This window comes from Vanellus vanellus (assembly GCF_965231255.1).
Source record: "Vanellus vanellus genome assembly, chromosome: 2".
Classification (NCBI taxonomy): Eukaryota; Metazoa; Chordata; class Aves; order Charadriiformes; family Charadriidae; genus Vanellus; species Vanellus vanellus.
This window is the reverse complement of record NC_138906.1, coordinates 124,073,412-124,100,367: the sequence shown is the minus strand read 5'-3', so window position 1 is coordinate 124,100,367 and position 26,956 is coordinate 124,073,412. Positions and strand designations below refer to the sequence as shown.

The 26,956-nt window shown below is 46.9% G+C and overlaps 3 protein-coding genes and 1 long non-coding RNA gene across 4 annotated transcripts in view; 2 read left to right on the top strand and 2 right to left on the bottom strand.

The window, feature by feature from the left end:
* The window catches only part of PRKDC (protein kinase, DNA-activated, catalytic subunit), a gene marked incomplete at its 5' end in the record, with an annotated part of 88,385 nt that extends 79,721 nt beyond the window's left edge, over positions 1–8,664 (top strand). Inside the window, 6 exons of the mRNA XM_082479176.1 lie at positions 1,180–1,269; positions 4,443–4,514; positions 4,600–4,801; positions 5,239–5,427; positions 6,018–6,157; positions 7,179–8,664. Of these exons, the coding sequence (XP_082335302.1) occupies positions 1,180–1,269; positions 4,443–4,514; positions 4,600–4,801; positions 5,239–5,427; positions 6,018–6,157; positions 7,179–7,383 (898 nt within the window). The 3' untranslated portion in view covers positions 7,384–8,664. The remainder of the gene's footprint in view (positions 1–1,179; positions 1,270–4,442; positions 4,515–4,599; positions 4,802–5,238; positions 5,428–6,017; positions 6,158–7,178) is intronic.
* On the bottom strand, positions 5,352–13,837 carry LOC309668702. Its single transcript, XR_014268868.1, has 3 exons — positions 13,805–13,837; positions 6,131–6,240; positions 5,352–5,474 (listed from the first exon to the last, which is right to left on the bottom strand). It is a non-coding gene; the product is annotated as an uncharacterized lncRNA (long non-coding RNA).
* Positions 13,838–15,317: 1,480 nt separating this feature from the next.
* CEBPD (CCAAT enhancer binding protein delta) lies at positions 15,318–17,098 on the top strand. Its single transcript, XM_082479808.1, has one exon. It carries the CDS (start codon positions 15,485–15,487, stop codon positions 16,553–16,555), a length of 1,071 nt encoding a protein of 356 aa, XP_082335934.1. The 5' UTR covers positions 15,318–15,484; the 3' UTR covers positions 16,556–17,098.
* Positions 17,099–18,654: 1,556 nt separating this feature from the next.
* SPIDR (scaffold protein involved in DNA repair) overlaps positions 18,655–26,956 on the bottom strand; it is a 211,153-nt gene continuing 202,851 nt past the window's right edge. The window contains exons 17-20 of the mRNA XM_082479360.1: positions 23,944–24,037; positions 22,333–22,447; positions 21,801–21,854; positions 18,655–19,168 (exon numbers count right to left, since the gene is read on the bottom strand). Coding sequence (XP_082335486.1) covers positions 19,037–19,168; positions 21,801–21,854; positions 22,333–22,447; positions 23,944–24,037 — 395 coding nt within the window. The 3' untranslated portion in view covers positions 18,655–19,036. The remainder of the gene's footprint in view (positions 19,169–21,800; positions 21,855–22,332; positions 22,448–23,943; positions 24,038–26,956) is intronic.

The window sequence follows — 26,956 nt, the reverse complement described above, 5'->3', positions numbered from 1 at the left end:
TTTATTTCTACAGCAGCTACTTGGTTTGTCAGCAGTTTAGAAACTGCAACAGTTCCTGCATTACTGCCATCTGGTTCACTTTTGTGGACATCAGCGGTATTATGTTGGTCTCAATTCATTGACTGGGAAAGTGAAGGAGGACTCACATGGAACAACCTCATGAGGGGTGAAAATTTCTAATACACTAAGTGTAGAAGATTAGTGTCTTTCTAAAGACAGTTAATGATTTATCCCCCCCAAAAAAATTATTGTTGTATATAGACTTTAAATATTTTCCCTTATGTTCTTCAATCAAGTCAATTAAGACACTTCATTTTGAGCTATGGTTGAATGACAGCGCTTGCAAAGGAAAATCCTGATTAAATCCTTGCTGGCGATATTCTGTTTGAGGTGGAGGGAATAACTTTCTGAGGTTTTGAAATCATTTTCTTTATCCCAAAGTGATGAGTTACATAGTCTGTAAATGATAGAGACTTCTTAAATGGAAAGGTTCTCTATATCTCAGAACATGCTTTGGAAGGAAGAGAGAAGGCAGGTGCTCTGCTAAGTTGCTGCTTCTCTGGAACACAAGTTTAAAGTCTCGTGTATTTAGTTAAGATGGGAGGAAAATATCAAGTTATTCTATAAGCAGTGTGACTAATGAAGACTGGCTTCTTATGTCCAAGCCCCCATTCCTCCCCTCCTAGACACGCCGAGGAGATAACCAGACTGCCTTCCTGTATTCTCTACCTGTTTGGATGGACAAACGGCAGCACGTACTGTGGTGGGCTACATAATGCTTCTCAAATGGATACAAGACTGCATTAAAAATATCTTTCCCTCCCTGGAGGATTTATTTTGGGTCTTTCTTCTCAAGGCAGCAGCTAATTTTCACAGTACCTATTGACAGAATAACACGTTTGAGATGTCTAATCTTCTGTCAAATATGACTGAAGTGCGTTTAAAGCTGGGGGGAAGGAGGTGGATGGATCAGCATATGCACTGACTGCGTAAACTTCATTTCCATAGCAAGGTTAAAATTAATGTGGGCTGTAGCTTCCTGATTCCTCCTGTGCATAAAAATTGCATGGGTCATAGCAGCACGCAGCCTACAGATATTCAAGTACGGAGTGGTAAGTTAATAAAGGGATATCATCAGCCCTTTTGTTTTTTGGTTTTGTTTTTTTTTTTTGTCTCTAGCAATAAAGGACCTCGTGCTACCTATTCTGAGTGGCTGTCCAAGATGGGGGGGAAAGCACAAGGCATCTATCGATACCATGTTATGTACAGGTAGGTTTTAAAAGAACTGCATGTCAAATGTAGAAACTAGAGTGTGCGCACACACACACACAGAATTGTAGAAATTCCAGGAAAAATATGATCTGCATTATAATATGCTGGCTAGATCTGATTTTTGCCCACTTTACTGCTTTGTCTTACTGGAGGTGCTCTGCAGGAGGAGGTTAGTACTGCCAAAATCCCACCAGAGCACAGGAATTCTTCCAAAAACTTGCTCCCTTCCTCAAGAAAGCGAAGAGGAGCATCTACTTCTACACAACTTTATTTTCTAGGTGTCTTGTTCGTGATTATGCTATTAGGTAGGCTGCCTCAGAGCCAGAGCATCTGCTGAAGTTGGACAGAAAAAATCACTGTGATTCACTGAGAATTTAAAGATATATGACAGGTTGGGTCCCAACCTGAGCATCCTCTCAGAGGAATTTCCACACCTGCCTAAATCGAGCACTGTAGAGGGGGAAGTGAGGTTTCCAGTGGGGCATTTCTGATGAGCTTGTAAGCTGCTTAATCATATAATCATAGAATGGTTTAGGTTGGAAGGGACCTTGAAGATCATCGAGTTCCAACCTCCCTGCCGTAGGCAGGGACACCTCCCACTAGACCAGAACCTGTTCCAGTGCCTTACCACCCTCAAAGTGAAAAATTTCTTCCTAAGGTTTAATCTAAACCTGCCCTCTTCCAGTTTAAAGCCATTCCCCCTCGTCCTATCGCTACATGCCCTAGTAAAAAGTCCTTCCCCAGCTCTCCTGCAGGCCCCCTTTAGGTACTGGAAGGCCACAATAAGATCTCCCCGGAGCCTTCTCTTCTCCAGGCTGAACAGCCCCAGCTCTCTCAGCCTCTCCTTATAGGAGAGGTGCTCCAGCCCTCGGATCATCCTCATGGCTCTCCTGGACACACTCCAGCAGGTCCATGTCCTTCTTATGTTGGAGACTCCAGAGCTGGATGCAGTACTCCAGGTGGGGTCTCAAGAGAGTGGAGTAGAGGGGCAGAATCCCATCCAATGACCTGCTGGCCACACTTCTGATGCAGCCCAGGATACGGTTGGCCTTCTGGGCTGCGATCGCACACTCAGGCTCATGCTGAGCTTCTCGTCAGTCAGCACCCCCAGGTCCTTCTCCTCAGGGCTGCTCTCCAGCCATTCCCTGCCAAGCCTGTATTTGTGCTTGGGATTGCCCCGACCCAGATGTAGGACCGTGCACTTGGCCTTGTTGAACTGCATGAGGTTGGTTTGGGCCCACCTCTGCAGCCTGTCCAGATCCCTCTGGATGGCATCCCTCCCCTCCAGCGTGTCTACCTTGCCAAAGAGCTTGGTATCATCGGCAAATTTGCTGAAGGTGCACTCGATCCCACTGTCCATGTCACCAACAAAGATGTTGAACAGTACAGGCCCCAGTACCGACCCCTGAGGAATGCTACTTGTCACTGTTCTCCACTTGGACATCGAGCCATTGACCGCAACTCTGAGTGCAACCATCCAGCCAGTTCTTATCCACTGAGTGGTTCATTTATCGAATCCATGTCTCTCCAATTTAGAGACCAAGATATCCTGTGGGACAGTGTCAAACTCTTTGCACAAGTCCAGGTGGATGACATTGGTTGGTCTTCCCTTATCCACTGCCGCTGTAACCCCTTCGTAGAAGGCCACCAAATTTGTCAGGCATGACTTGTCCTTGGTGAAGCCATGCTGGCTGTCACCAATCACCTCCTTTTTTTCTATGTGCCTTAGCAGAGTTTCCAGGAGGATCTGCTCCATGATCTTGCCAGGCACAGAGGTGAGACTGACTGGCCTGTAGTTCCCCGGGTCTTCCTTATTTCCCTTTTTGAAAACAGGGGCTACTTTTCCTCTTTTCCAGTCAGCAGGAACCTCACCAGACCACCACGACTTCTCAAATACGATGGGTAATGGCTTAGCAACCTCATCTGCCAGTTCCCTCAGGACCTGCAGATGTATCTCATCAGGTCCCCTGGACTTGTGCACCTTCAGGTTCCTCAGGTGGTCTCGCACTTGATCTTCACCTACAGTGGGCGGTTCTTGATTTTCCCAATCCTCATCTTTGCATTCTGCATCATGGGCAGTGCGGCTGCAGTCCTTGCCAGTGAAGACTGAGGCAAAAAAGTCATTGAGTACCTCAGCTCTGTCTCTGTCCCAGGTAACCGGTTCTTGCATTTCCTTCCGGGGAGGGCCCACATCTTCCCTAGTCTTTCTTTTCTCGCTGACATACTTTAAGACAAACAAAAAAGCCTTCTTTATGTCCCTGGCCAGATTTAGTTCTATCTGGGCTTTAGCTTGTCTAACCCAATCCCTGGCTGCTCGAACAATCCTTCTCTATTCCTCCCAGGCTACCCGCCCCTGTTTACACTCCCTATAGGTCTCCTTTTTCCTTTTGGTCATGTCCAGGAGCTCCTTGTTCATCCATGCAGGCCTCCTGGCTTTTCTGTCTGCCTTCCTCTTTGTAGGGATGCATCGCTCCTGAGCTTGGAGGAGGTGATCCTTGAATATTAACCAACTGTCTTGGGCCCCTCTTCCCTCCAGCACTTCATCCCATGGCACCATAGCTAACAGTTTCTTCAGGAGGCACAAATCAGCTCTCCCAAAGTCCAGTGTGGTCAGTTTGAGATCCTCGAGGCAGCGAGGAAAGTGCGCAGCAATCGCGACCATTTCATGGTCACTACAGCCCAGGCTACCCTTGAGTTTGACGCTGTCTACCAGCCCCTCCGTGTTGGTAAGAACAAGGTCCAGCATAGCTCCTCTCCTCATTAGCTCCTCAACCACTTGGAGAAGGAAGTTGTCGTCAATGCAATCCAAGAACCTCCTGGATTGCCTATGCCTGGCTGTGTTACCCTTCCAACAGATGTCGGGGTGGTTGAAGTCACCCATGAGGACCAGGGTCTGTGAACTTAATTTGGGGGAAACTAGACAAAGCTACATACTGTTTTGTATTAAGAAATGTCAGTCTTGGAAATAAGTGCTGGGAGAAAAAGAGAGGAGGGGGTATTTTCAATATCAGATAAAAAAATTTGGGCAAACTCTCTGTGCAGATTGCTGTGCTGTTTACTGGGGTAAGCAAAATGAAAATGTGCTAATGCGGTCATGTACACTTATTAACTTTTAACGTCCAGTGGTCTGTTGTTTCAATAACCAACATTATTCCTCCGTTAATTTGCAGAACTGCTAGCCGTACAGAAGCAGTTATGTCTTTCAAAAGCAGGGAAAGCAGTGTTCCAGAAGACCTGCTGAGGTAAGGGCTCTGTTAATGACTACACGTGGCGAAACGAATGTTGGCATTTTATCTGTATGCCAGAAGTGACTTCTGTTTTGTTTAGGCGAGCCTTTGTGAAAATGAGTACGTCTCCTGAAGCCTTCCTGTCTCTGCGGTCCCATTTTGCCAGCTCTCATGCACTGATGTGCATCAGCCACTGGATACTTGGTATTGGAGACAGACATCTGTCCAACTTCATGATTAACAAGGAGACAGGTGGCATGGTGGGAATAGACTTCGGATATGCGTTTGGCTCAGCTACACAGGTATTTGTTTTCTAGTTAATTTGTGACAGCTTTTGCATTTATTATGTGCGATTACACATGTATTCTCAGTACTAAATTTGATGCTCCTCATTTGCCACCATTCTGATGCAAAATAATCTTTACGAGTTATTTCTAGCTAATAGAATAAAATCTCTGCTTCCAGAGATTCTCAGACAAGCTGGGAGTTAGAGTTTCACAGAGCGTGTATAGTGGTGTTTTGTATAGTTCAGCCATGCTTTCAACCACCGTCACTAAATATTCATGACTAGAGCTTTGATGTCACAACTTGGTCCTGTCGTACCGTGTTGCACGTAATTTTCAGTTAAGTGACAAAGAGGGTTTCAAAGCTTAAAAAGAACAAAATATTTATTTCTAATACTTCTGTTCCAAGGTTTCTAAATTCTTGTTTTCTTTTGACTCTCCTTCCCCTTGGCTAGTTTTTGGGCGTGCCAGAGCTGATGCCTTTTCGTCTGACTCGCCAGTTTGTTAATCTGATGATGCCGGTGAAAGAGTGGGGTCTCATTTACAGTGTGATGGTGCATGCCCTAAGGGCTTATCGTGCGGATCCAGATCTCCTCATCAGCACAATGGATGTATTTGTAAAAGAGCCTTCTTTGGACTGGAAGGTGGGATTTTTCCTCTTTCCTTTTTCTTCATGTAAAAATTCTTAAAACTGTAACAAGGATAAAACTGATCAAAAAGAAAGTATGTCTTGGTGCTCACTCTCAGTGCTCTTTTTATCTTTTTTTTTTTTTTTATCGAGTTCTCAGAGAAACTGAACTTAAAAGGATTTAAAATGAGAGAATTCTATATTGATGGACAAAGACTAGTAGGACATGAGGACATGTCTGTGTTTATCAGTTTATCTGCATGATAATCCTAAAAATGTGGGTATTTCTCGATCACATTATGTCACATTATGTAGCAGCATAAATGTTTTCAACTTTTTGCACTGAGCCTCTTAAATTTACATAAAAACACTGTACATATCAAACTAGAAATTAAGCGGAAAAAATCTGAAACTAGTTGCACTTCAGTAACTCCAGTTGTAAATTAAATTTTAAGTCATAGGCAGGCTAGATTTCATCTTACTACTTTGTCCTCCATTGCGTCTGCAGTTAAGAGTTATTGGCTTGACCTGCTATGATGTGGCAGCTTAAAGGTCTTTTTAAGTACGTGATTTATGATAAATAGAGCAAATTTGTTTTCTTTTTAGAACTTTGAACAAAGACAGCTGAAAAAAGGAGGCACGTGGATTAAGGAAATCAATACATCTGAAGTAAACTGGTACCCTTTACAAAAAGTCAGCTACGTCAAAAGAAAGCTTACAGGTGCCAATCCAGCAAGAATCACTTGGTAAGACACTCTCCTTTTGCTTTAAACTAAGAACTTTGGCAGTCTCCTGTGTCAGATTTTGCTCCCTTCAGATGGAATGGCAGCTAGGAAAAGAGAAGAGGCAGACAGGGCAAAATTTCAACAAACCTCCTGTCAGAATTGTTTTGGTCCACGTACAAGCTCTTCTGAATCACCCTGCCAGCCACAACACCCGATATCTCCCCGAGTGTTCTTGCTCCAGCTCAGGCCTCCTGAGCAGTTTTACTGTTCCTGGCAACACACGCATCCCCACCCTGTCAGTCTGCTTAACTTCTCACTCCTCAGGCGGCTGTTCTTTATGTTCGTCTCCACAGCTTTTAGGCTGGGGGTGGTATTTAAATCGATAGGCTTCTGCTGGGCAGTTGCATGAAATGGAACCTGAAGCAGCTGTATGGGAGGCATGGAGGTAAGCTGCTTCCCAAAACCATCAAATCCAAATCTGATGGCATTCTCAGGTTATTTATGTCAGTCTAGTCAAGTCTGGCTCAGGCCAGAATGTCTTTGAAGTTCAGTTAAAGTACAATTAATCCCTTCCATCCTCTTCTAAAAAGACATTTTGGATTAATCAAGTTAAAAAAAAAAAAAAAGGCAAAGAAAGCAAGCCTGTTTTAAAACCATACAAATACTGAAGTGCAGGACTTGGGAGGAGTCCCTTTCGCGGTCAAGGCTGAACTGGAAAAGGCAGCAACATACTTCTTGCAGACATAAATCAGCAGGGCAGGTAAGGAGATAAAACAGCTTGGATGTGAACTGCTGCATCCTTTTTTCTGTTAGAGACCTTTGACAACATTGAAATATTCATGGTGAACATTCACTAGTAAAGGACACCTGAAATCACCAGTCTTCGCTGGCCGAGCCTTCTACAGCTATTGAACAGTCTCCACATCTTGAAAAATAAAGCTGCATGAACAGTGTTCAAGTACTGTTTCAGATTTTGAAATCTGTCTCGGATTTTTTGCTTGTTTTCTTCAGTAAGAGCTTATTTTTATGTTCTCAATTTTAGTGATGAGCTACGCCTGGGCCACGAGAAGTCGTCGTCTTATAACGATTTTGCAGCTGTGGCTCGTGGTAACGCTGATCATAATATCAGAGCCAAAGAGCCAGAGGACGGACTCTCAGAAGAGACCCAAGTGAGATGCCTGATCGATCAAGCGACAGACCCCAACATTCTTGGCAGAGTCTGGGAAGGATGGGAACCCTGGATGTGAGGCACTGCTCTCTAGAGCCCAGTCTGCCAGGAAGAGCGTCCCCTGACACACAGCTGCAACCAGATCAGAATTTTAAGACCAAAAAGGAAAAAAAAGCTCTTAACCACTTTTATCATCATTGGCTAACTAAAATAATTTTTTGTGTGTTTTAAAGCTGTATTCAAAAAGTGGGGGTTATTTTTTTTTTTTTTTTTAATATGGTTCTGTAACAAAGCAACTTTATTGTCTTTGTGTTAAAGGCAACGTAGAAAGAACCAGAGAGGCTGTAGAGTTTAAAGACTTGTCTGAGAGGCACTGAGATCACTCAGAGGAAAGCACATATTCATACTTTGTGAACTTGTGGGCATCCTTGTAGTGAAAGTCTGCGCTTTTGTCTTTTACAGAGACCTTGATGACGATCAACCAAAACCATTCCACAGTCATACATTATTTATAATTAAAACTAGAAATCAATAGAAAAGTGAAGCACGTGGTAAAATTAAACGGAAAACGCCTTTTAGCTCTAGGTAACACTTAAAGTATCTGGATGGTTATTTCATTACTGGATAATGAAAAGCAATGATGAGACCGTGCGAGTTTGTTCCAGCAGATTGTTTTTTAACAACTAGAGGTTATACTCTGTTATCTCTGTCCTTCAGAAGTCTACGCTCCTCGTGTTGTATTAATTTCTGTGGCCAAAGCCAAAAGTAGCTGGTGCCGACACAGCAGAGCGCTGTAAGCTTCTCGCCGTAACTGCAGCACAGCGCAGGAATGGTTCCTCCTGCACTTTGGTATTTGCTTATGCCAAGCGGGGAAGTTGTGCCAGATGTGGCTCTTCCTCTCTGGCAGCCAGGATTCAGGTAACCTTGGGGGCAAGTGCGGCACAGCACGGGTGGCAAGGGGGAAAGAGACGTCTCTCAAATATTCCGGTTGTTTATTACCCGCAATTCATTGTAGAAGATAGTTTCCATTGAGGCTTTCAATAATTATCATAAAAAGTGTAATAAAAATGAGTCTTTGCCCTTGCAGTGCCTGCAAGCTTTCCCTCCTGCCTCGCTGGCCATGGGGCAGTCCTGGTCTCGCTGAGGGCCACGGCGTCTGCTGGCGCCAGGCTCAAATGAATCTTTCAGCTGGAGAGCAGAGGAGTCCGCCTCCTGGATACAACTCCATGAAAAACTCAGGATGGGGAAGATCGCTCGCTGAGGCCTCATGAACAGGGGGGGAGCTTTTTTGTTTCAAGTCCTTCCCAGCAACAATTATTGTTTGTTACCTTCCTTCTTAATAAATATGCTCAATTCTTTACGTGATGAATCGAGAAATTCAGAATCTTTGCGTCAGATTTTATGAATTAAAAATATTGTTTGGCTGTATTTTTGTAGAGGAAACCTATTTAAAAATAAAAATAAATTTTCAGATGTATACTTCATTTCAAAAGTTAATTTAGGGCACTTCAATCACAGAAAACACCCACATTTACCCATTTACACAGCTGATAACGGACAACCTTTTTTTTTGTAAGAGTGGGATATAGTCTATTTTTATATACACTTGTGTAACGTGTCTTGGTGTATTTTGTTCTTTTAATCTCTGGTGTCAACAAAGACAGTGGCACTATGACTAGAGCATGGTTATGTGAGGCACTCAGCTTTCACGCTGTCACTCCACAAATATGAGAAAGTTAAAGCACAATAAAAAGCTACATGAAAAGGCGAGGGGGCATTTGGAAATCAAGTGGCTGGTCCTAGGAGGTGTTTAATTGCACTTTAGGCACATACCTCAGATATTTACTAGGTACTTTGACCTGTACTGCAGAGGACAAAGTTTAGGTTTATAGTTTAACGAGGCTCCTCTCATAGGACTTTTGATACCTTCAGCAACAATAGATGTTTGTGCACAGCGGGCCTCCCTCCCGTGACAACTGAGACTTCCTTGGCCTTTCGGAAGGGGCCGGAGGCGGAAGGCAGCCCCGCTCTTCCAGGGGAAGGGGACTGTGGTGGAGCCTGTCCCCTGCCTTCCTCTCCCTGTAGTCCATAGCCAAAGACCCTTGGCCAAGGGCAAAAGCTTCTGAGATAGGTGCCAGTAGCCCTGACCATGCAAAAGAGCTTAGAACGTGTCTGTGGCACTTCAAGTAGTTAAAAGCTCAGTTTTGGCCCTAAAATAAGTGCTCTGATTGGAAGGCTCAGCCACATCAGTCTTACGGGGGCTGTATTGGTCAAGCTCAGGTGGCAGCTACTGGAGCAAAGCGCAAAGCTGTTGGGTGTTTAATGGGCAGGAGCACATCCTGGGTGAAGCGAGCAGAGATGCCCTCACAGAGCTTTCCCTGCGCAGCGGAACGAACCTGACAGTAACCTGCGACACACACAAGTCGTGGCTGCTGTCCCTTATCCCGACTGAAGAATGCTGCGCTCAATAAAATACAGCTGTTTGCGGGAAAGGCTGAAACCCGCCCGCACGGCAGCAAGGAGAGCACGGACGCAACGAAAACCTCAAGTCGTTGGGTTCGGTCCTTTGCGGGGTGGGTTTGTTCGGCTTCCAGAAAAGAATAAGATGACGTGCGGCTCGGAGCCGGGGATGGCTTCGGGTCTCACGATGCAAACCAAAACTCAATAACGATCCACAAGTGCGGCAGAATATTTCTTTCTCCAATTAAATAACCAGATGTGCACTATATCTGGAAATTCATTAGTTGCATCTAAAAAGCTATGTAAACCATTAGCGTGTATTCTCAGTCGTTTTTTTCTTAGCACATAGAGTAATACTTGTGCTCAAGCTAGTCATCGCTGTCCCTGTCCTCTTATAATTTCTCTCTTAACTAAAAATAATAACACTGCTAAACAGAGAGGAAAGCTCTGCAGCTGCAGCCTGCGGTCTCCTCTCCCAGCTGATAAAGCTGCGTGCTGCTTGGTGCGCTCAGGATTTTTCTTAGTCCCCACCACCGCCCTCCAATTTAAATGTTATCTTCTCCCCCAAACTAGACTTTTTTTTTTTTTCAAAATCGGGGTGTTAAATTAAGGTTTTATTATGCGTGCTTTAAAATGCTTTTTTTTTTTTTTTTTTCCTTCTGAGGATGAGGGTCTGCTGAATTGCTCTATTAACACCATGTGCCTCATTTGGAAACAACCCGGGTTTTGAAATTTCATTTTTAAGCTATGCTTGCTCGTAAGAAATGGCACCTACACAGAAAGGTCACGTCCTGGCAGCCACCCATGGCACCGAATGGTGTCACTAGTCTTATAGCAAAGCTACCAAAGAGATGCGTTTTACGTTAAACCACCAGTGTCCAGAATAGGGTGTTTAGGGTTTGGGGTTTTTTTTTTTGGTTGCAAAAAGTTTTGGGAAGGAGTGGCCATAAGAGATTGGAAATGATTTGGCTACAGTTGCCACATTATTTACAGAGTTTTTTGGTCTGCTTTTTTTTTTTTTGCTTCGGGTTTTTTTCCTTTTTGATGGGACAGGAGAGGGCAACACTGACTCTGCCTGCCCATTAAGCCCCCGGTAAATGATTCCGTGCCAGCTGTCATTTGGTGAGGCGAGGCAGAAGATGTAGCTGTGAATTTGATCTCACGAACCTTGTCCCTGCTGGAAACTCATGGAAAACCTGCATCGGGAGAAAGTTCAGAGCATCCACCAAAGAGCGTGAGAAAACGAGGAGTGCAGGGTCGGAGGGGTTCCGCTGCTGCGGCACTCGGCTTTTTGGGATCCTGGGCACGGGGAAGATTTAATTCAGCGGCTCAGCAGCCGCCGAGGCAGCTGAACAATCAGAGCACAGACTTTAAAAGAACGAAAAAGTAAAATCCTTTGATTTACCAGCAAAGTCCTTCAGCCGCTAACAGTGGGGTGGCCGCAGGCTGGATCACTGCAATGAACTGACCCAAGCGAGTGCAAGTGAGGAGCAAAACCACTGTTGGAGCAATTCAGGACACAGGAGGAGGCACGAGCCCCGGCAGAGGTGGGACGGGAGGTGGGGAGGGTCCAGCAGCGACCGCGCTGCCTTACGAGAGCCAACACCAACCTCCACGAGGTTCTGTCCCTCCCCAGGAGTGCACGGGCAGGTTTTTAACTCTCCCCAAACAACTCGCACCTCCTCACTTGTATGTCCCATTCTCCGATCAGCCCCCAAGTGCCGGTCCTGGCTTCTAGCCGTTGAATGAAACCATCACTGCTCTCCTGCTTCTTGTTGGGGGGAGGAAAACACCAGGCAAACCACCCCTCCCTCATTTCCCCCCTTGTCAGCTGGGTCTTTGTCACCAGCCAGCCCACCTTTCCCTCTGAAACCCAGTGCCGTAAGGTGCTTCCCCCAGCCGAGGTGTCCCTCTGGTTCTGCAGCTGCCTTACCCCAGCCCAGGAATCGCCCAAGAACTGGCGTCCCGCTGGCGCTGCCTCAGCCCCATAGCACCCCCAGAGCAGAGAAGGGCTCCGTGGGCTCCGCAGGACCAGCCCAGCCTTGCAGGGCTCCCAAAAAGTCCTGCACTTCTGGCTGGGTTACCAGAGACAAGCACGATGAGAGGAGGACGATGGGGAGGACTAAAGCCAGGCTGAAGCATTGCCCCATTTCCCCACCTTCCCTGGGTGGCCTCCTGGCCCTCATTTATCAGGAAAAACTAAGCAGAAATACAGTGTGATTTAATTCCTGCCCCTGGAGGGCTCGGGGTCCTGGTGCTCCTCTGGGATTCACAGCTGGCATTCCGGAGTAATATAAAGTTTTGCCTTTTCTCTGCAAAGGTTTCTCATCCCTTCTCTCTCCAGGCGTAAAAGCTCCTCTCTGCTTGATTTGGGGCAGGAACCTCAAACAGGTTTTAGAGACAATACTCTGAAATTCAGATGCTCAAATATCTCTCACTGCTGTTTAAAACTTACTGGAGTGTGGAGGGAAGCCACAATTTGGCGGGTCAGGTGCTCAGCAGGACGGGTGAGGGAATCGAGGGCTTGTCTCGGCTTCACTCTCCATCAAATTATTTATGCAAATGGGAACAGATGCAACTGCCGAGATGCCAGACACATCCACCCCAGAAAAGAGTGGATATCATCCTGCCTTCAGCCCAGGGCTTCACACCCTGCATGGCACCCGGGGGGTGACGGGGACAACCCCCCGAAACGCACTCCTGAAATCACACATCTCAGTCAGGCTCAGCAACAAAGGCAACCGAATCGCCTTCCGGGGGACGACGGCTCTCGCCGCTTGGTTTTGGGGGCCGGGTGGTGACAGGTCAGACCATGAGCTCTGAACACACCTCCAGGTCCTGATGACACCGTAAGTGAAGCTGCGCCCTCCACGATGGGGCTGAGGTGTGACGTGGGTGGCAGATATTGGGGCTTACACAGGGCTCCCATGCCCAGCGGGTCGCTGTTGACTGAGGGACTTTGAGACTCTTAATTGCCATCCAGCAGAGTGCCCTATGGCAACTGGGTGACCTGGCTGGGAATTGTGTCTCTTTTTTGGGCTAACATGTGATGGGCACTAAATGAGACTATTCGGGCTGGCGCAGTTGCACACCACCACCATCTGATGACCAGCTGGGGCTAAGGACCTCAGCGAGCTTAAAGCATAAAACACCATTCCACATACAAACAGTTAAATGAGATGCCTTCCAAGAGAAATTATAGTTTTACAGCTACGACAGGTGAGATGTTGTCACCTTCCAACAATCAGTGTCGTGGAGAAGAGGGACAGAGTGGGTGTCACTGCCTCACATCTGCAGCACCTTCCTGTGCTTCATGCACCCACCTCTCTATGCTGCCTGCAGAGAAAAAAAGGTCCAGGAGCACCACGGGAGGGTGGTGGTTCCCTGCTGGAGAGCCAGGCCAAGGGCAGGTGGCACAGAGCCACGCGACGGGAATGTACCCCAGGGCTGGAGGGCAGCAAAGAGTAACAACATGCAGTGCTGGCTTTGGGGATATATTTTTTTCGGACAATGTGCAAAAGGAAAATTGTTTACACTAAAAAATAAAAAAATAAAAAAAGCAACCACTTCTTGTGTCACTGCCAAGTTCAGTGCTGAACACACATGTAGATAAGGGTTGTGTGATCAAACCTCTGGTGAGCACATCAAATCAAGTTTATTTAAACACAACATAGAATCATAGAGTCATAGAACGGTTTAGGTTGGAAGGGACCTCGAAGATCATCCAGTTCCAACCCCCCTTGCCATGGGCAGGGACACCTCCCACCAGACCAGGTTGCTCAAAGCCCCATCCAACCTGGCCTTGAACACTTCCAGGGATGGGGCATCCACAACTTCTCTGGGCAACCTGTTCCAGCGTCTCACTGCCCTTGTAGTGAAAAATTTCTTCCTAATATCTAATCTAAATCTACCTTCTTCCAGTTTGAAGCCATTCCTGCTCATCCTATCAACATCTCCATGGGGTTAACTGCAGCACTAGAGTTAAAAGCAAAGAAAAGCCCCTCCATGCAAAACCTCACCTGCCAGATGCAAAACCTCACCTGCTGGACAGAGCACCCTCATCCTCATCCAACAAGTCTTCCCACGAGGAGTTTACAGCCAAAAGGAGAGCATGTACCAGTCCTCACCCCACTATTTATGTCAAAACATGCACCCCTCTGACAAACAGCTGCGTTACTGCAACAGCTGCGGTAGCCGCAGATGGAGCCCGGCGGGTCCGGCATGACCGGCATGTCCCCACGGTCCCCAGAAAGCCACCACCTCTGAGCGGCACAGCACTCCGCAGGGCAGAGCTTCACGCCGGCAGCGTCAGATATCCCAGTGCTGGGCTGAAAAGTCAGCGGCTTGGCCAGCCCTACCGAAACGTTGTAAATCTAGCTGGCTCTGCTGGCAAAAAAAAAAAAAAAAAAAAAGAATCAAATAAATCTTAAAGTAGGCTTTTTTAAAAAAGGTTCGTTTATTTATTTATTTATTTATTTAGTAATTTGGTCGATGGAGCACCTGGGGTTGAAGCTTGGGTTTTTTTAAAAAATGTTTTATGTAACTGGAAAAATAGCATTTCACATATTTGAAACGAAAATATTTTCATTGCTCTGATATTCACCAATTTAATAGTAGCAGTTTCCTGGATGGGGAGGAGGGGGGATGGGGGGGTAATGCGTAATTACTTACCGCGAGTTTTTAAGAGATGCTCAACTTCACGCAACCAGCGCGAAGCAGCTCAAGATGCCTCGGAGCCCCCCTGTCCCACCCGAGCACCCCGCAAGAAGCCGTCCAAGCAGACACCCTGTCACTGCTCTCTGTGTGTGTGTGGGGGGAATATATTGACAGCCCTCTCGGGTGAAGCTGCGGCAGGAGCGGAGCCTCGGGAGGGCGCTCGGGTGATACTCAGAGACACGCGTGGGGCAGACAGCATCTCTCTCCCGGAGCGCTTCATCCAAGGCGCAGCCGGGGAAGTGTGTGCGGCGGGAAAGGGGGGGGGGGGGGGAAGGGGGGGCGGGAATGCGGGGGGAGGGCAAAACGAGCCTTTTCCGCCAGCTTTCCCGCTGCCGCACGCGGAAATAAGCCAGGAAAAAGGGAAAATTCAGGCTCAACCGGAGCGTTGCAGGGGGAATGGGGGGCCGGTACCGGCGTCGGGGTGGCCTTTCCCGGGGACGGGACGGTGCGGCGAGGGGGCAGGCGCCTGCCCCCTCGCCGCACCGTTCCGTCCCCCCGGGGGGGGCCGCCCCCGACCGCGGCCACCCTCCACCGGGAGGTGGCAGCTCTCCGCGGCGGGAGCTCAGCCTCCGCGGCCGCGCACCCCACCCGCTCCCGCCCCCGGGTCCCCGGGGGTGCCGGGAACACTCGTTCCCCGTCATTGGGGCAGGAGGCGGGGCCGGCGCCGTATAAGAAGGCACCGAGCGGGCGTTTCGCTCCCAGGTCCAGAGACGCCTTGTCCCATCCCCGCCTCCCATCGCCCAGCGAGCGCGGCGTGACCCCAACCGGGACCGGCCCCCCTCGGGGAGGCGAGAGGGGACGGCAGCGGGAAGCCGACCAGTACCACCAGCACCACCACCACCACCAGCAGCAGCAGCACCACCGCCACCACCAAGCCCTCCCCGCTCCCCCACCTGCCCGTGGCGGAGACTCGGAGCTGCGATCGTCGCGGAGCGGCGGTCGGTGCCCGCGGCCCCGGAGTCCCTTCGCCGCCGCGGCCGTGCGGCGCCGCGTCCCGCTCGCCCATGAGCGCCGCCGCTCTCTACAGCCTGGACTCGCCGGCATGCTATAAGAGCTGGTGCCTGGAGCCCGCCAACTTCTACGACGCCAAGGTGGGCAGCGGCGGCGGGCCGGGTCCCGCCTGCAAGGCCGGGGGCCGCGGCGTCTGCGGGATGAGCGGCGAGGAGGCGGGGGGCGGCGGCGGCGGGCTGGGGGGCAGCGGCACCAACCTGGCGGAGCTGAGCGCCGCCGCCCCGGCCATGTACGAGGACGAGAGCGCCATCGACTTCAGCTCCTACATTGACTCCATGTCGGCCGTGCCCAACCTGGAGCTGTGCAACGACGAGCTCTTCGCCGACCTCTTCAACAGCAACCACAAGCCCGAGCGGGGCGGGGACTACGGCGAGTACCTGCCGCCGGGCGGCGGCACCGGCCGCGACCCCGCCAAGGACCTCGGCGCTGCCATGACCACCCTGCTGGGCGCCGAGCCCCGCACCGCCTCCTCCTCCTCCTCCTCCTCCTCCTCCTCTTCCTCCTCCTCCTCCTCTTCCTCCTCCTCCTCCTGCCGCGGCGCCCTGAAGCAGGAGCCGGACTGGAGCGACAGCGACCTCTCCTCCTCGCTGCTGCCCTCGCAGATCGCCACCTGCGCCCAGACCATCATGAACCTGAGCGGGCAGCCCACGCCGCCCACCTCCCCCGAGCCGCCGGGCAGCAGCTCCCCCTCCAGCTGCAGCACCCGCTCCCCGGGCCCCGCCGCCGCCGGCTCCGTGTCCGTGTCCGGGTCGGGACAGGGAGTCCCGCCGCCGCCGTCCGCCGGCGGGAAGGAGCGCGGCGGGAAGAAGTGCGTGGACAGGTTTAGCCCCGAGTACCGGCAGCGCCGGGAGCGCAACAACATCGCCGTCCGCAAGAGCCGCGACAAGGCGAAGCGGCGCAACCAGGAGATGCAGCAGAAGCTGCTGGAGCTCTCGGCCGAGAACGAGAAGCTGCACAAGAAGATCGAGCAGCTCACCCGGGACTTGACCAGCCTCCGGCATTTCTTCAAGCAGTTGCCCAGCGCCTCCTTCCTGCAGCCCGGTGCGGGCACAGACTGCCGGTAACCGGGGGGGTGAGCGGGACGGAGAGATGGACTCCGGGAGACGGTGGATAAATACCTCAGAGGGCCGGGCCGGGCCGTGCCGAGCCGTTCCGTGCCTGTGCCGGGCCGGGCCGGGCCGGGCCGTTCCGTGCCGCGGCGCCCCGGGCCGGGCCGGGCGCGGGAGGAGGTGCGAAGCCGCCGTGAGGACCTGCCGGTCCGCGGCCGCTTTCTGAATGTTGTAGCGACGTGGGGGGGGGCGATGCCCGGGTCTTTCACCACGAAACTTGCAAAAAACAAAAAGAAAGAAAGAAAGAAAGAAAAAAAGCTAAATATCTTTTTTTTTTTTTCCTCTCTCCCCTTAAATTATTTTTGTAATGGTAGTTTTCGTCTTTTCTACATTTTACTCATACCGATGCAGCTATGGTACATCTGTTAAAATGATTCAGAACCCCATGTATTTTAGACAGTAGGATTGAAAAAAAAAAAAAAGACTGAGCATGCTCGACCTTTTATATCAATTTTTACAGCATTTCTAATAATAATAATAAAAAGCATTTTAAATCAACCCTGCTCTCCTTTGCTCTCTTGAAGGCAGCGGGGTGGCGGCGGGGAAGTTGCGCTTCTTGGGGGGGGGGGGGGACAGGGGATGGAGGGTCCCAGCAGCTGAAACGAGGGGGGATGAGTAGAAAGAGGGGTGAGTGATGCACAGTGTTTTTTTTTCTAAAGCAGCCGAAGGGCGATGCAATGGTGGGGCTCTCTGGGACTCCTGCGAAGTCGGCTTTCCCCTGGGAATCGCACCGCTGTGCCGGAATGCTGAGTCAGCTGTTGGGCTGAGCTGCGCGCTGGGGCCGAGCAGCAGTTGCGCAGCAAGAGGGGCTGCTCCTCGGGCAGGACTCGGCCAGAACAGTAGTATTTTAAAAAAAAAAAAAAAAAAAAAAAAAAAAAAAAGAAAGAAAAAGTATACCTGAACAAACCACTGTTATTTAAAATTCCTGTTAAAAAAAACCCTCAAAGTGGTTTCCGCTCCAGAGAATGCAAAGCTGCACCTACACTGATGCGCCCCCAAGTTTTCCCGCCAGCTGTAGTCCCAACGGAGATGCTGCCCCACACATGTGCCGCAGCCTGCTGTAGGCTATCGCAGTGTAGGAGTTGGCCGCTTTCACCAATCACTGCTAGTGAAAGTCAGAGCAGGCGACACCAATCTCCGAGTGAGTAAATTATGAAAGGTTGGGTTACTTGTCTGAAGAGTGCACCACAAAGACGACAGCATCTGTAGGGCGCTGGCAGACACATGGCCTGACAGGACAAGCATCTCCCAACAGCCAGTGCTCTTCGAGAGAGCCAAATCCTGCTGGTTTCGAAGGGGCCGCCCTGCTGGCATATTGGGAGGCATTCCAGGCATGGGGATGGGCTGAGGTCTCCTTTTCCTTACGGGGAGGCAGGTAAAGAAACACTTGGAGGAGGGGGAAAAGGGGGGAATTCAAAAGCTGGGTCATTCCTGTAGTAATTGTAACATATATAATACTCTCCGCTATCGGCCTCCGCTGCAGGAATGATCAGTGTAGCAAGAAGTTTGCTGTCCCTTTGCTGGGTCATCACACACCGGGGACCTGCGCAAAACCATTCATTCCTCCTCCTCTGACCTGCACGGGTTTTTTAAATACCACGAAAGGGGAAGAAGAAAAAAAATACCTAATTTCTGACTGAACTCCTACATTAATTCTTGCATCTCAAACAATGCACACATAGGAAGATTTTGATATTATTTTAACTGGTCTGTAATCCACGTCTCTCTGTACAGTCAGGGTGAGGATAGTTCCGTGGCCTACAAATCAGTTTACTCGTTACCCATAACAGAAAATGTATAATGAAACACTGGCTTTGTGGGAAGCTCCAGATAACAGGGTACGTCTATGCTTAGAGACCAATTAGCTGTAAAACATTAACTTTATATACGCTTGACACTTCAAAATATAAGCTTTGTTCAAATCCCCGTCTTTATAACATTTATTGCAAGGTGATAACAAACGTTACAACTCAGAATTCGCGCAGAACAGTGTTCTGCAGCCGGCGGCACCTCTGGAATCCACTGAAAAAACGCAGCTTACACCAACGTTCAGTGCCCATAGCAAAGTATTTATTTCAAAAATATCAGGAAAATATTTTCCATCCACACATAATAAATAATAGAATATTATAAAAAAAAATTTCAACCATTCAAAACTTCCAGAACAAGATGTTTTACATACACAAACAGCAAACATGCCAAAGAACTCTATTCCTAAATTCTGAACCGATCTGAAAAAGAAGAGTTCAGAGCGTTGAACGGATAATTTTTAACATTTTGTTTTTCAGTGTTAGCACAACGTGCTTTGTAAATCACAGTTTTAATAAACTATCTTAATACTTATCACATTTGCATTATACATTATCTGTGGCACTAGTTAACAGATAACCACATTACAAAGTCCACAGATACCGTAGCAGCTGACTAGAGTTCAGTTCAGTGTCTTGCTGCTGCTTCCAGAAGAACGATTTCCTCCAGCGCGACACAGTTGGGGTGGCTGGTTACGGAGTGGACGTAGCAGTTCAGTAACCCCACCTCCTTTCCCAGCACGCTCTGCGCCTCATAACTCTGCAGTGATAAAAGCACGTTGATTAAAACAAACAGTCCTGGACATTCTGTTCTAAGCGGCGTTCGGCTCGGAAGATGCAGGGTGTAAGGTCCTCTTTCCGACAGACAGTTTTTTTAAGGACTCAGAAAGAAAGGTGCATTAGAACTGATGGAAAGAGTGACTACAGTAGATTTTCAATAATTAGATCTCACTCCTGCTTAAAGTGCTGCTTCCTTAGCGGGCTTTTAAAACCGAGTTGTTTTTAACATCACAGCGCTACTGTGATGTTGAACTCAATTTTGCTGACGCGTTACCTCCATGTGCTCCCTTTATCCAGCTTTCTGACACTCCTAGGAATTCCCACGTGTTAGCAATGTGTACATCCATACTATATATCAATTACCTTCGCTAACAGATCCACTAAAGGAAAAAATACTTTGCAACTCTTTTTAGCCCCTCTTCCTTTTAACTTGGTGTTGTATCACATCATGCATCGTTTACAGTCACTGGCACCTACATAGTCCTACATGTTTAACGATCTGACCGCCACTTTACCTCCATGAGCTGTGCCTGGGCCTATTTGTAGAAACTGTATTCTGCGTGGAGGAAAGGGATGTGGGGCTGGGATGATTTCTCTAAGATGAGAGAGCGCATTAAGAGAAGAGCTGGTAATAGCAATAGCCGATACCTCACCCGAGAGGGTATCTCTCTCCGACGGCAGGTTTACATCCATTTCTTCCCTCAGTGGGACTTGCCTACAACCAGCCCCTGACCACGTCCCTGCTTTCATCTGGGCTGTGCATTTTTGCACAGGTATGTGAGACCCTCGTCTCTTGCCTGATTCAAGGTATAAACAACCCTTTTCTTTTTTTTTTTTTTTTTCCGAGATTATTTTTACCCCAGACCGGTTCTGCAGTCCCAATTCGCCACGCAGCTGCACAAACAGCTATACGGGTGTAACAGAAGGGGTGTCACAAGGTAAGGAACAAGTGGCCAGGGGCAGCGATGGCTAAAACCAACCTCCCTGCCAAAAGAAGTATTACAAAGCTACTTCAGCAGCACTGGCAAAAAAATGCCACCTCAAGTGGTATTTCTTGCGATTAATCTTTGTCGAGTTGTGCTCCTTTTTAAAATGCCGTGGTTGAGAGACAGAAATGCTTATGAAAAAAAAAAGGAAAAAAATTATCCCTGCATTTCAGTTCGGGGAAAAAAAGAATGTTTCTAAGCTGCCAGCCTTCTAAATACTAGCGTTATACAAATTGAAATGTGAAAAAGAGGTTGTTTGAATTCTCATAATTTGAAAAAGAACTACGTTTTGTCAGTCTGTAACCAAACCAGACACATCCTGTAAAACTTAGCAAGACTTAACCGCTATTAAAAGAGCAAACATATTTTGGAAAGTTTTTGTATCTCTTTGCTTAAAATGAAATGTACACCCTCCGGCATAAGAAAAATAATTTACAATTTCAGAGAAATGTCCCACTTTTTAAAAATTATCCATAAATCCCATTAAAACCACGGAGCACGTAGTAGCAAAAGGCTAAGGAGACCGTATAAAACAGTGAAAGCAAAATGACCCCAATACGTGTTACCTAACCGAAGATACTTAGCCAGGATGATTAAACAAGAAAACGAGCTGACCTTTGCTCTCTTCCACGTGCAATGGGGGGGGGGATCTCGGGATGCTAATTGGACTTAATCACCCTCTGAAGGTGCCGCTCCTTCGCTGCTGACCACCCGGCAGCCAATGCCAGCCAGGCACCTACTCGGGTGCCTCCCTCACCTGCGATAAATCTGGGTCACTGTGCCAAATGTCAGGGTTCTTCTGATATCTCAGATTAAAGGAATACCTACTTCACGATTACATAAGCTGTACTTTAGCCCGTGGATCGCTGTGGCTTACGCGTGTTCCATTCATACAATTATAAAGCATTATCATCTTGCACGCGTTTTGCAGATTTCTCCGCTATCACCGCCTGCTAGTAATTTCATGGTCGTGTTATTAGAAAGTAGTTGTGGTTTATAGGGTTTAGAAGACCAGCCCAGAAAGGTGGGATGCTTGGACAGTGTCTTTGCTGTCTTTGGATCTTCAGCCAGAAAACGGAGCGAAGCCCAGCGCTGCTCGTCGCAGCTCTGAATGTCCGTCTGGATGTGCTGCTATTTGCAGACAGCTCTGAAGATCCCACAGCTCCGCTAAAGCTCTCTACTCATCCCATCTGCAGGATCCCTCTGCTAAAAAGGAGGACGTCAGCCCGATGATAGTCACGCAATAGCAGGGCATCAGCAGGTAGAAGGTGGGATGCCAAAGGGTCCGGCCCTTTCAAATCCCAGGCTGGACACGAGAAAAAAAATTATTATTTCTAGTGAAATCTCCTACCGCTCCAACACGCAGTTCTGAAATGAGCTGCTTGGAAAGGTGGTGGAACCTCCATCCTCAGAGGTTTCCAAGCCCCTGCCAGCCAAAGCCATGGCTGACCGGCCCACGAGCTGGCAATAGCCCAGTGCGAGTGGCAAGGTTGGATGATGACCTCCAGGAGTGCCTTTCATTCCTACTGTTCCAGTATCTTCCCACCTGATTCACGTCTCCTGTACTCTGCTTCTACACTAAGTTATGTAGCTTAACTTTCTTTCGTCAACATTCATTACACCTACCCCATCCTCACTGGCGGAGGACGTCAGGAGAGAAGAGATTGTCCTTTGTAACAGCTGGAATGAGAAAATGAACAGGTTTTTGTTCAGGGCAAAAATCTTGCAGGTTAAAACAGTCACATTAAACAAAGCTTAATAACTTTCATATAGAACGGTTTTACACCTCTTGGCCAAGAGAGCAGAGGAGAGGTGGCACAAAAGATGTTCAGAATGGAAGTCTAAAAATACATGTTCGCTTTAGTGTGGAGATTGAGGTTTCCCAAGGGCCCAACCCATCGAGGCCTTCAGCTGGAGCATAAAGCAGTTTGGAAACCTCAGGGTGAACTCAATGACTGCATTATTTGTGTAAGGTCTGGGAACTGGATCCTCAGTCCAGTGAAAAACAAGCCTAGTATCAGATTAAATTATGGGATACTCTTACATCTGTTAATTTTTCTTCTGACAGAGCTGTTTACAAAAGTGTGGCTTAGAGTACCTAAGTGTGTATATATCCAGTCTCTATACTCAACACACTGAAGCTCATTTCATGCCATACCTTTACTTTTACTGTACTTTGAGAACGGGATGGACAACTCAAGAAGATTTCCAGCTGCATTTTCAAAACTGGTGAAATGACAACTTCGGAGCACTGGTTGCAGTATAGTAAACCTCTGAAACACGCAAATAATGATGAAAAAACACAGAGAAATGGAAAAGTTATCAGTCATAAAAACAAAACACACAAAAAACCGACTATCTCATTCTCTAAAATACTTTTCTGGTAGACTTGTAGTAGAAAAGCCCCAGTAGAGATTCAGTTGATTGATAATAGCAAATAGAGCTCTTCTATTGGCAGAGCTAAACAGTTCTTGGAGGACCTAAACTCTTCTAGCAAAAAGATCTTCCTTTTATAAGTTTTGGCAACATGGGGGCAGGTTGCTATTTATAGTCACCTCACTTAAGCAAATATTAATCTCATAACCCAGAAGTTAGAGCAAAAGAGAATTTGTAGTATAGATTTGGCCCAAGTGACTTATTGATTTAGGCCCTCGTTCAGCAAACGTTCAACATTTTCAGCACATGCTTAAGTCATACGCATAAAATTAAGCTAAGCTGTAAGTGTTTGTTGGAATAAAGTCTTAAACAAATATTGATGCTCCATTGTTCTCCAAATGGAGCAAAAGTGACCTTCACAGTAGTTACTTTTTTTTATTGAACAACACTACTATGTGAACATACACACATCCTTATTTTTTGCACGATAGTATAATATAGGACAACCTCTTTTTTTTTTTATTTTCAGCCTTTTTTTCCCCGGAGGCTATACATACCAAAGCATAAGCGGAAAAGCTTCTCATGTTTAGGAAAATGTTATCTATTTCAATGGGATCAAACCCACCCAACTTCTCCTGATACTTTTTGTAAGCTTTTCCAGTAGAAAGAACCCCCCTTCCCTTCTTTTACACTCTGACTGCTCTCTTATCCTCTCATGTCTCTATCCCGTGAGGTATCCCGGACTCTGCAAGAGCAATCTGGCGAAGCAGCTGAAGGGAAGGCTTTTCAAGAGCATGCCAGTGTTGATGCAGGTTTAGCAGTTCAGGTGGGAACGTGTCCTGTAAGATCAGTCTTCACACTGGGGACAGTTGTACTCCCAGAATTATTCAATGTCCTTTTTAGAAAGGTTATAAATTTAATAGGTCTGAAGTGATTCTCTTTCACACCTACGTAAATTACAGCAAAGATCACAGTTCCATATAAAAAAAGAGGTGAATTGGTGGTATGGAGGGTAACAAGGTAGGGTAGAGAAACACAAGAAGCTTCTTTTCAAGGATCTTAAAATCCCACCTGTGATTTATGCAGATGTTTATTAAAATTAATATTATAATGCAGTGGGCTATGAAATCTTTATAAGCAACCCTTTAAGATTAGTTTGGAAAGAAATGTGATAACTGCAAATTCAAACCATTTCATATCTACTTGTATCTTTCTTAATAAATTAATCTAACCTTGCAGGTTTTATCAGTTCATCAGCAATAAAACTACTACGTCTTAGCTCTAGGAAGGAACAAAGTGCAGCCTGTGCCTGCAGGAATCATTGCATCACCTATTGCTATTATGGCTACATCTGCAAAACACCTGGAGTGCTCCGGAGCACGCTGACTCTCACCTGTCCTGGGGACACAGTTCCAACTTTCCATTGCCACATCTGTCGCATGTAGGCCAGGAGAAAGCGGTGCTCTCATTAACTCCAACAACAGTACCTGTAGAAGATTAAAATCTTACAAAATACTAATGGTAAGCTATCACACACAGCCACTCCTGGCTTCACAGCAGGTTTGATCCTTTCTGCCTCTCATCTTCAGAATAACACTTGTCAGAGCAAACATCAGCTCTTCCAATGATCTCACTCCCTTTCTTCTTCATCCCTCCAACAAGGGATGACAGTACGGCAGAGGGTGTTACACTCTAAAAATACCAGAAGGTAGATAATTGATAATTATCTTTCCAAACAGGTTCAGTTCTTTTGATTTGGGTTTTATTGGTTTTCTGATTTGTTTTTGTTTGTTTGTTTTCTTTCTGGTCCTCTGATGTCTTCTTGGCGATAAATAGCTATAAAAATCATACGGTTGGACAGCTTGATATTGATATTTAGGAAACACAAACTAATGAGAAGACCCAATCCCTTTTGAAAACAATGATGCAGGTTAAATTCCATTAACAATGGAGTTATTCTTCATTTATACTGATTTAACAGAGATTAGATCTGGCCCACAGATTTAAGTGTGTGCCTAAGAAGGGAATGCCAAAGATACTTTGGACTAATATAAAGGTCCTTGCTAGTTTTGGCAAGAAAAAATATATTCAGAACTTTACGAGAAGCCAATAAAGAGTGTATTATGTTTTATGGTAACGATATGCTGAAATTATGAGCGTTATTTATGGAGAAAGTACTTCTAAGTATTTTGAACCATGCAAAGTGGACCACCTGTAAGAATGAAATTACACTAAAATAAGCCCTCACTGGTACAGCAGAAGTGTAGACTAAAAATTCCGGCTCCTACTGAGCAAGAATCTCACAGTTTATAGCACATTCAATAAAAGAAACCCTTGGAGACTAGGGAGCATTTACACTGTTTGTAGGACAGGGCGTTAATCCCTTGCTGTCCCGGTTCTCCAGGGACAAGGACTGACAGGAAGGAGGGAGCAACGTATAAATGACAAAACCGTAACTCTCTTTGGGAATTCAAAGGACAGCAAGTCTGAAGATCAGGAAAGAAAATGAATCAGGATCATACAGATGAGATTATGTCTAGTGGAGAGGTTTATTCTGATGACAATGCAGAGTTCCCTCGAGGAAACCACCAGCAGTCGCTGAAGTCAGAACCACTCAACGCAGCAACAACAGGTCTAATAATCTGGGGAGAGTCTCGTGCATCCTGCATGTAAAGTGATTTCTCAAGTTTAAGCTGATGAACTGCTGCACATCTTTGTCAAGACTCTAGATTTTGCTTGACATTCACAAACCTTTTGGATATTTCCCCAATATCCTTCTTTTAAATGGAAAGGCACATAACCCAAATTCGATTTTTACCTCTAGTCTGTTTTTCTGGGTTGTGGCTCACATAATTAAGAAGAGACTGATAATAGGACAACACCTGGAAAAACAGGTCTCTCGTGAGGGGCGCAAAGAAGGGCTGAGGATTAAAAGTAACACTCTGGTTGCAATGTTGAAAAAATGAACTTTTTTTTTTTTTTTTTCCCCAATCAGTTACTCTGATTAATGGACAGGAAGGGGAAAAGTTCAACCAAAAAGAGAAACCTAGGTAAGCTGATTGACCCCATTTTGTTCACACCGTTAAGAGGGAAACTGAAAAAAAACACCCCACCTCTGAGTAAGGGCTTAAATATGAAAATATCCAGTGTCAAAATTCAATCACTGCTGGTGAGTCATATACTAGGCAAATGTCATTAACCAAGTAATATTCCCACATAACATACGTGGTATGGGCCAACTAGAATTTGCTCATAAGCATGGTTAAGAGGAAAAACAGTTCTGTGCTGTACGAACTGCCAACATTTAAGTCATCCGACTGCTACTATACAGCAAAAAGAGGTTAGAAACTACTTTGCAATGCATAGCGATAAGAAAATAAATCTATTAACCCTGAGCTCACAGGTGAGAACCACTGACTCATCTTTAACAGAAGAATAAACTTTCCAGTAGAAAGCAACCACAGGTTTTCACTCATCTGTTGAAGTGCAACACAATACATTCCAGAACTGATATGATTGGAACTCTCTGAAACAAGGATTTCTGACAAACTTAGTGGATCCGCTTGGATTGTGACATTGTCCTTTTAAAGCTGGGCCAGCGACAGAGTTGTACCAGATTGCTCAGGGCCCAGCTTTGAGCAGGAGTTCGGACTGGGGGACCTCCAGAGGTTCCTTCCAACCTAACTTACCCTATTTATACACCTTCCAAAAAAATAACTAATCTACCTAAAACCCAGCAGGCAGCATGGCCTGTGCCCCTCCCCAATTCCGGCATTCCTGGGAGCTCTGACGCTGGGACCAATTGCTGTATGTATGGATGGGGACTCGAATGACCACCTGCATTTTCCACTGGTTCAAAAGAAGTTTTTCTAGGGAAGGTTGAGCCTGCGGAACCCTTGGGAGCCAGAAGGAGCAGCCATGACTGCAAAGGAGCAGGAAAGAGCACTACTTCAAGAAGGGGTAGGGTAAAGCCATTGCAGCTTTTTTTCAAGTGTTAGGTGAGAGGAGGCCCACGTACAGCAGACGTAGGTGACCAAAAGTACAGGAAGTGAAAGGAGGACACAAAGAGAACGAATGAACGAGGTAATACTGCTTCCCATTGAAAGCCAGACTAACAACTCTTGAGTTAAGAGACAGAGACAGTGAATAAATTTTAGAGGTGATAAATTTTCCTTCATGGGTTACTCCATCAAATACAGTCTCCCACCAACAAAGTAGGGTTAATGCTATCAGTTTCACTTCTTCAGTAGAAAGATGCAGGCAACAACTAACTGAATTCCAAAACACTGGAGATATATATATCTTAAATGCTATTAAATAATTTTAGTTACGCATAAAAGTGAGAGTTATCATCTCTATATAGCATTAGCACAGGTATAAAGAAGACACTTTATACTCTACATTGG

Coding starts and splice junctions, on each gene's coding strand:
- CEBPD (XM_082479808.1), top strand. CDS start 15,485: ATGAGCGCCGCCGCTCTCTACAGCCTGGACTCGCCGGCATGCTATAAG.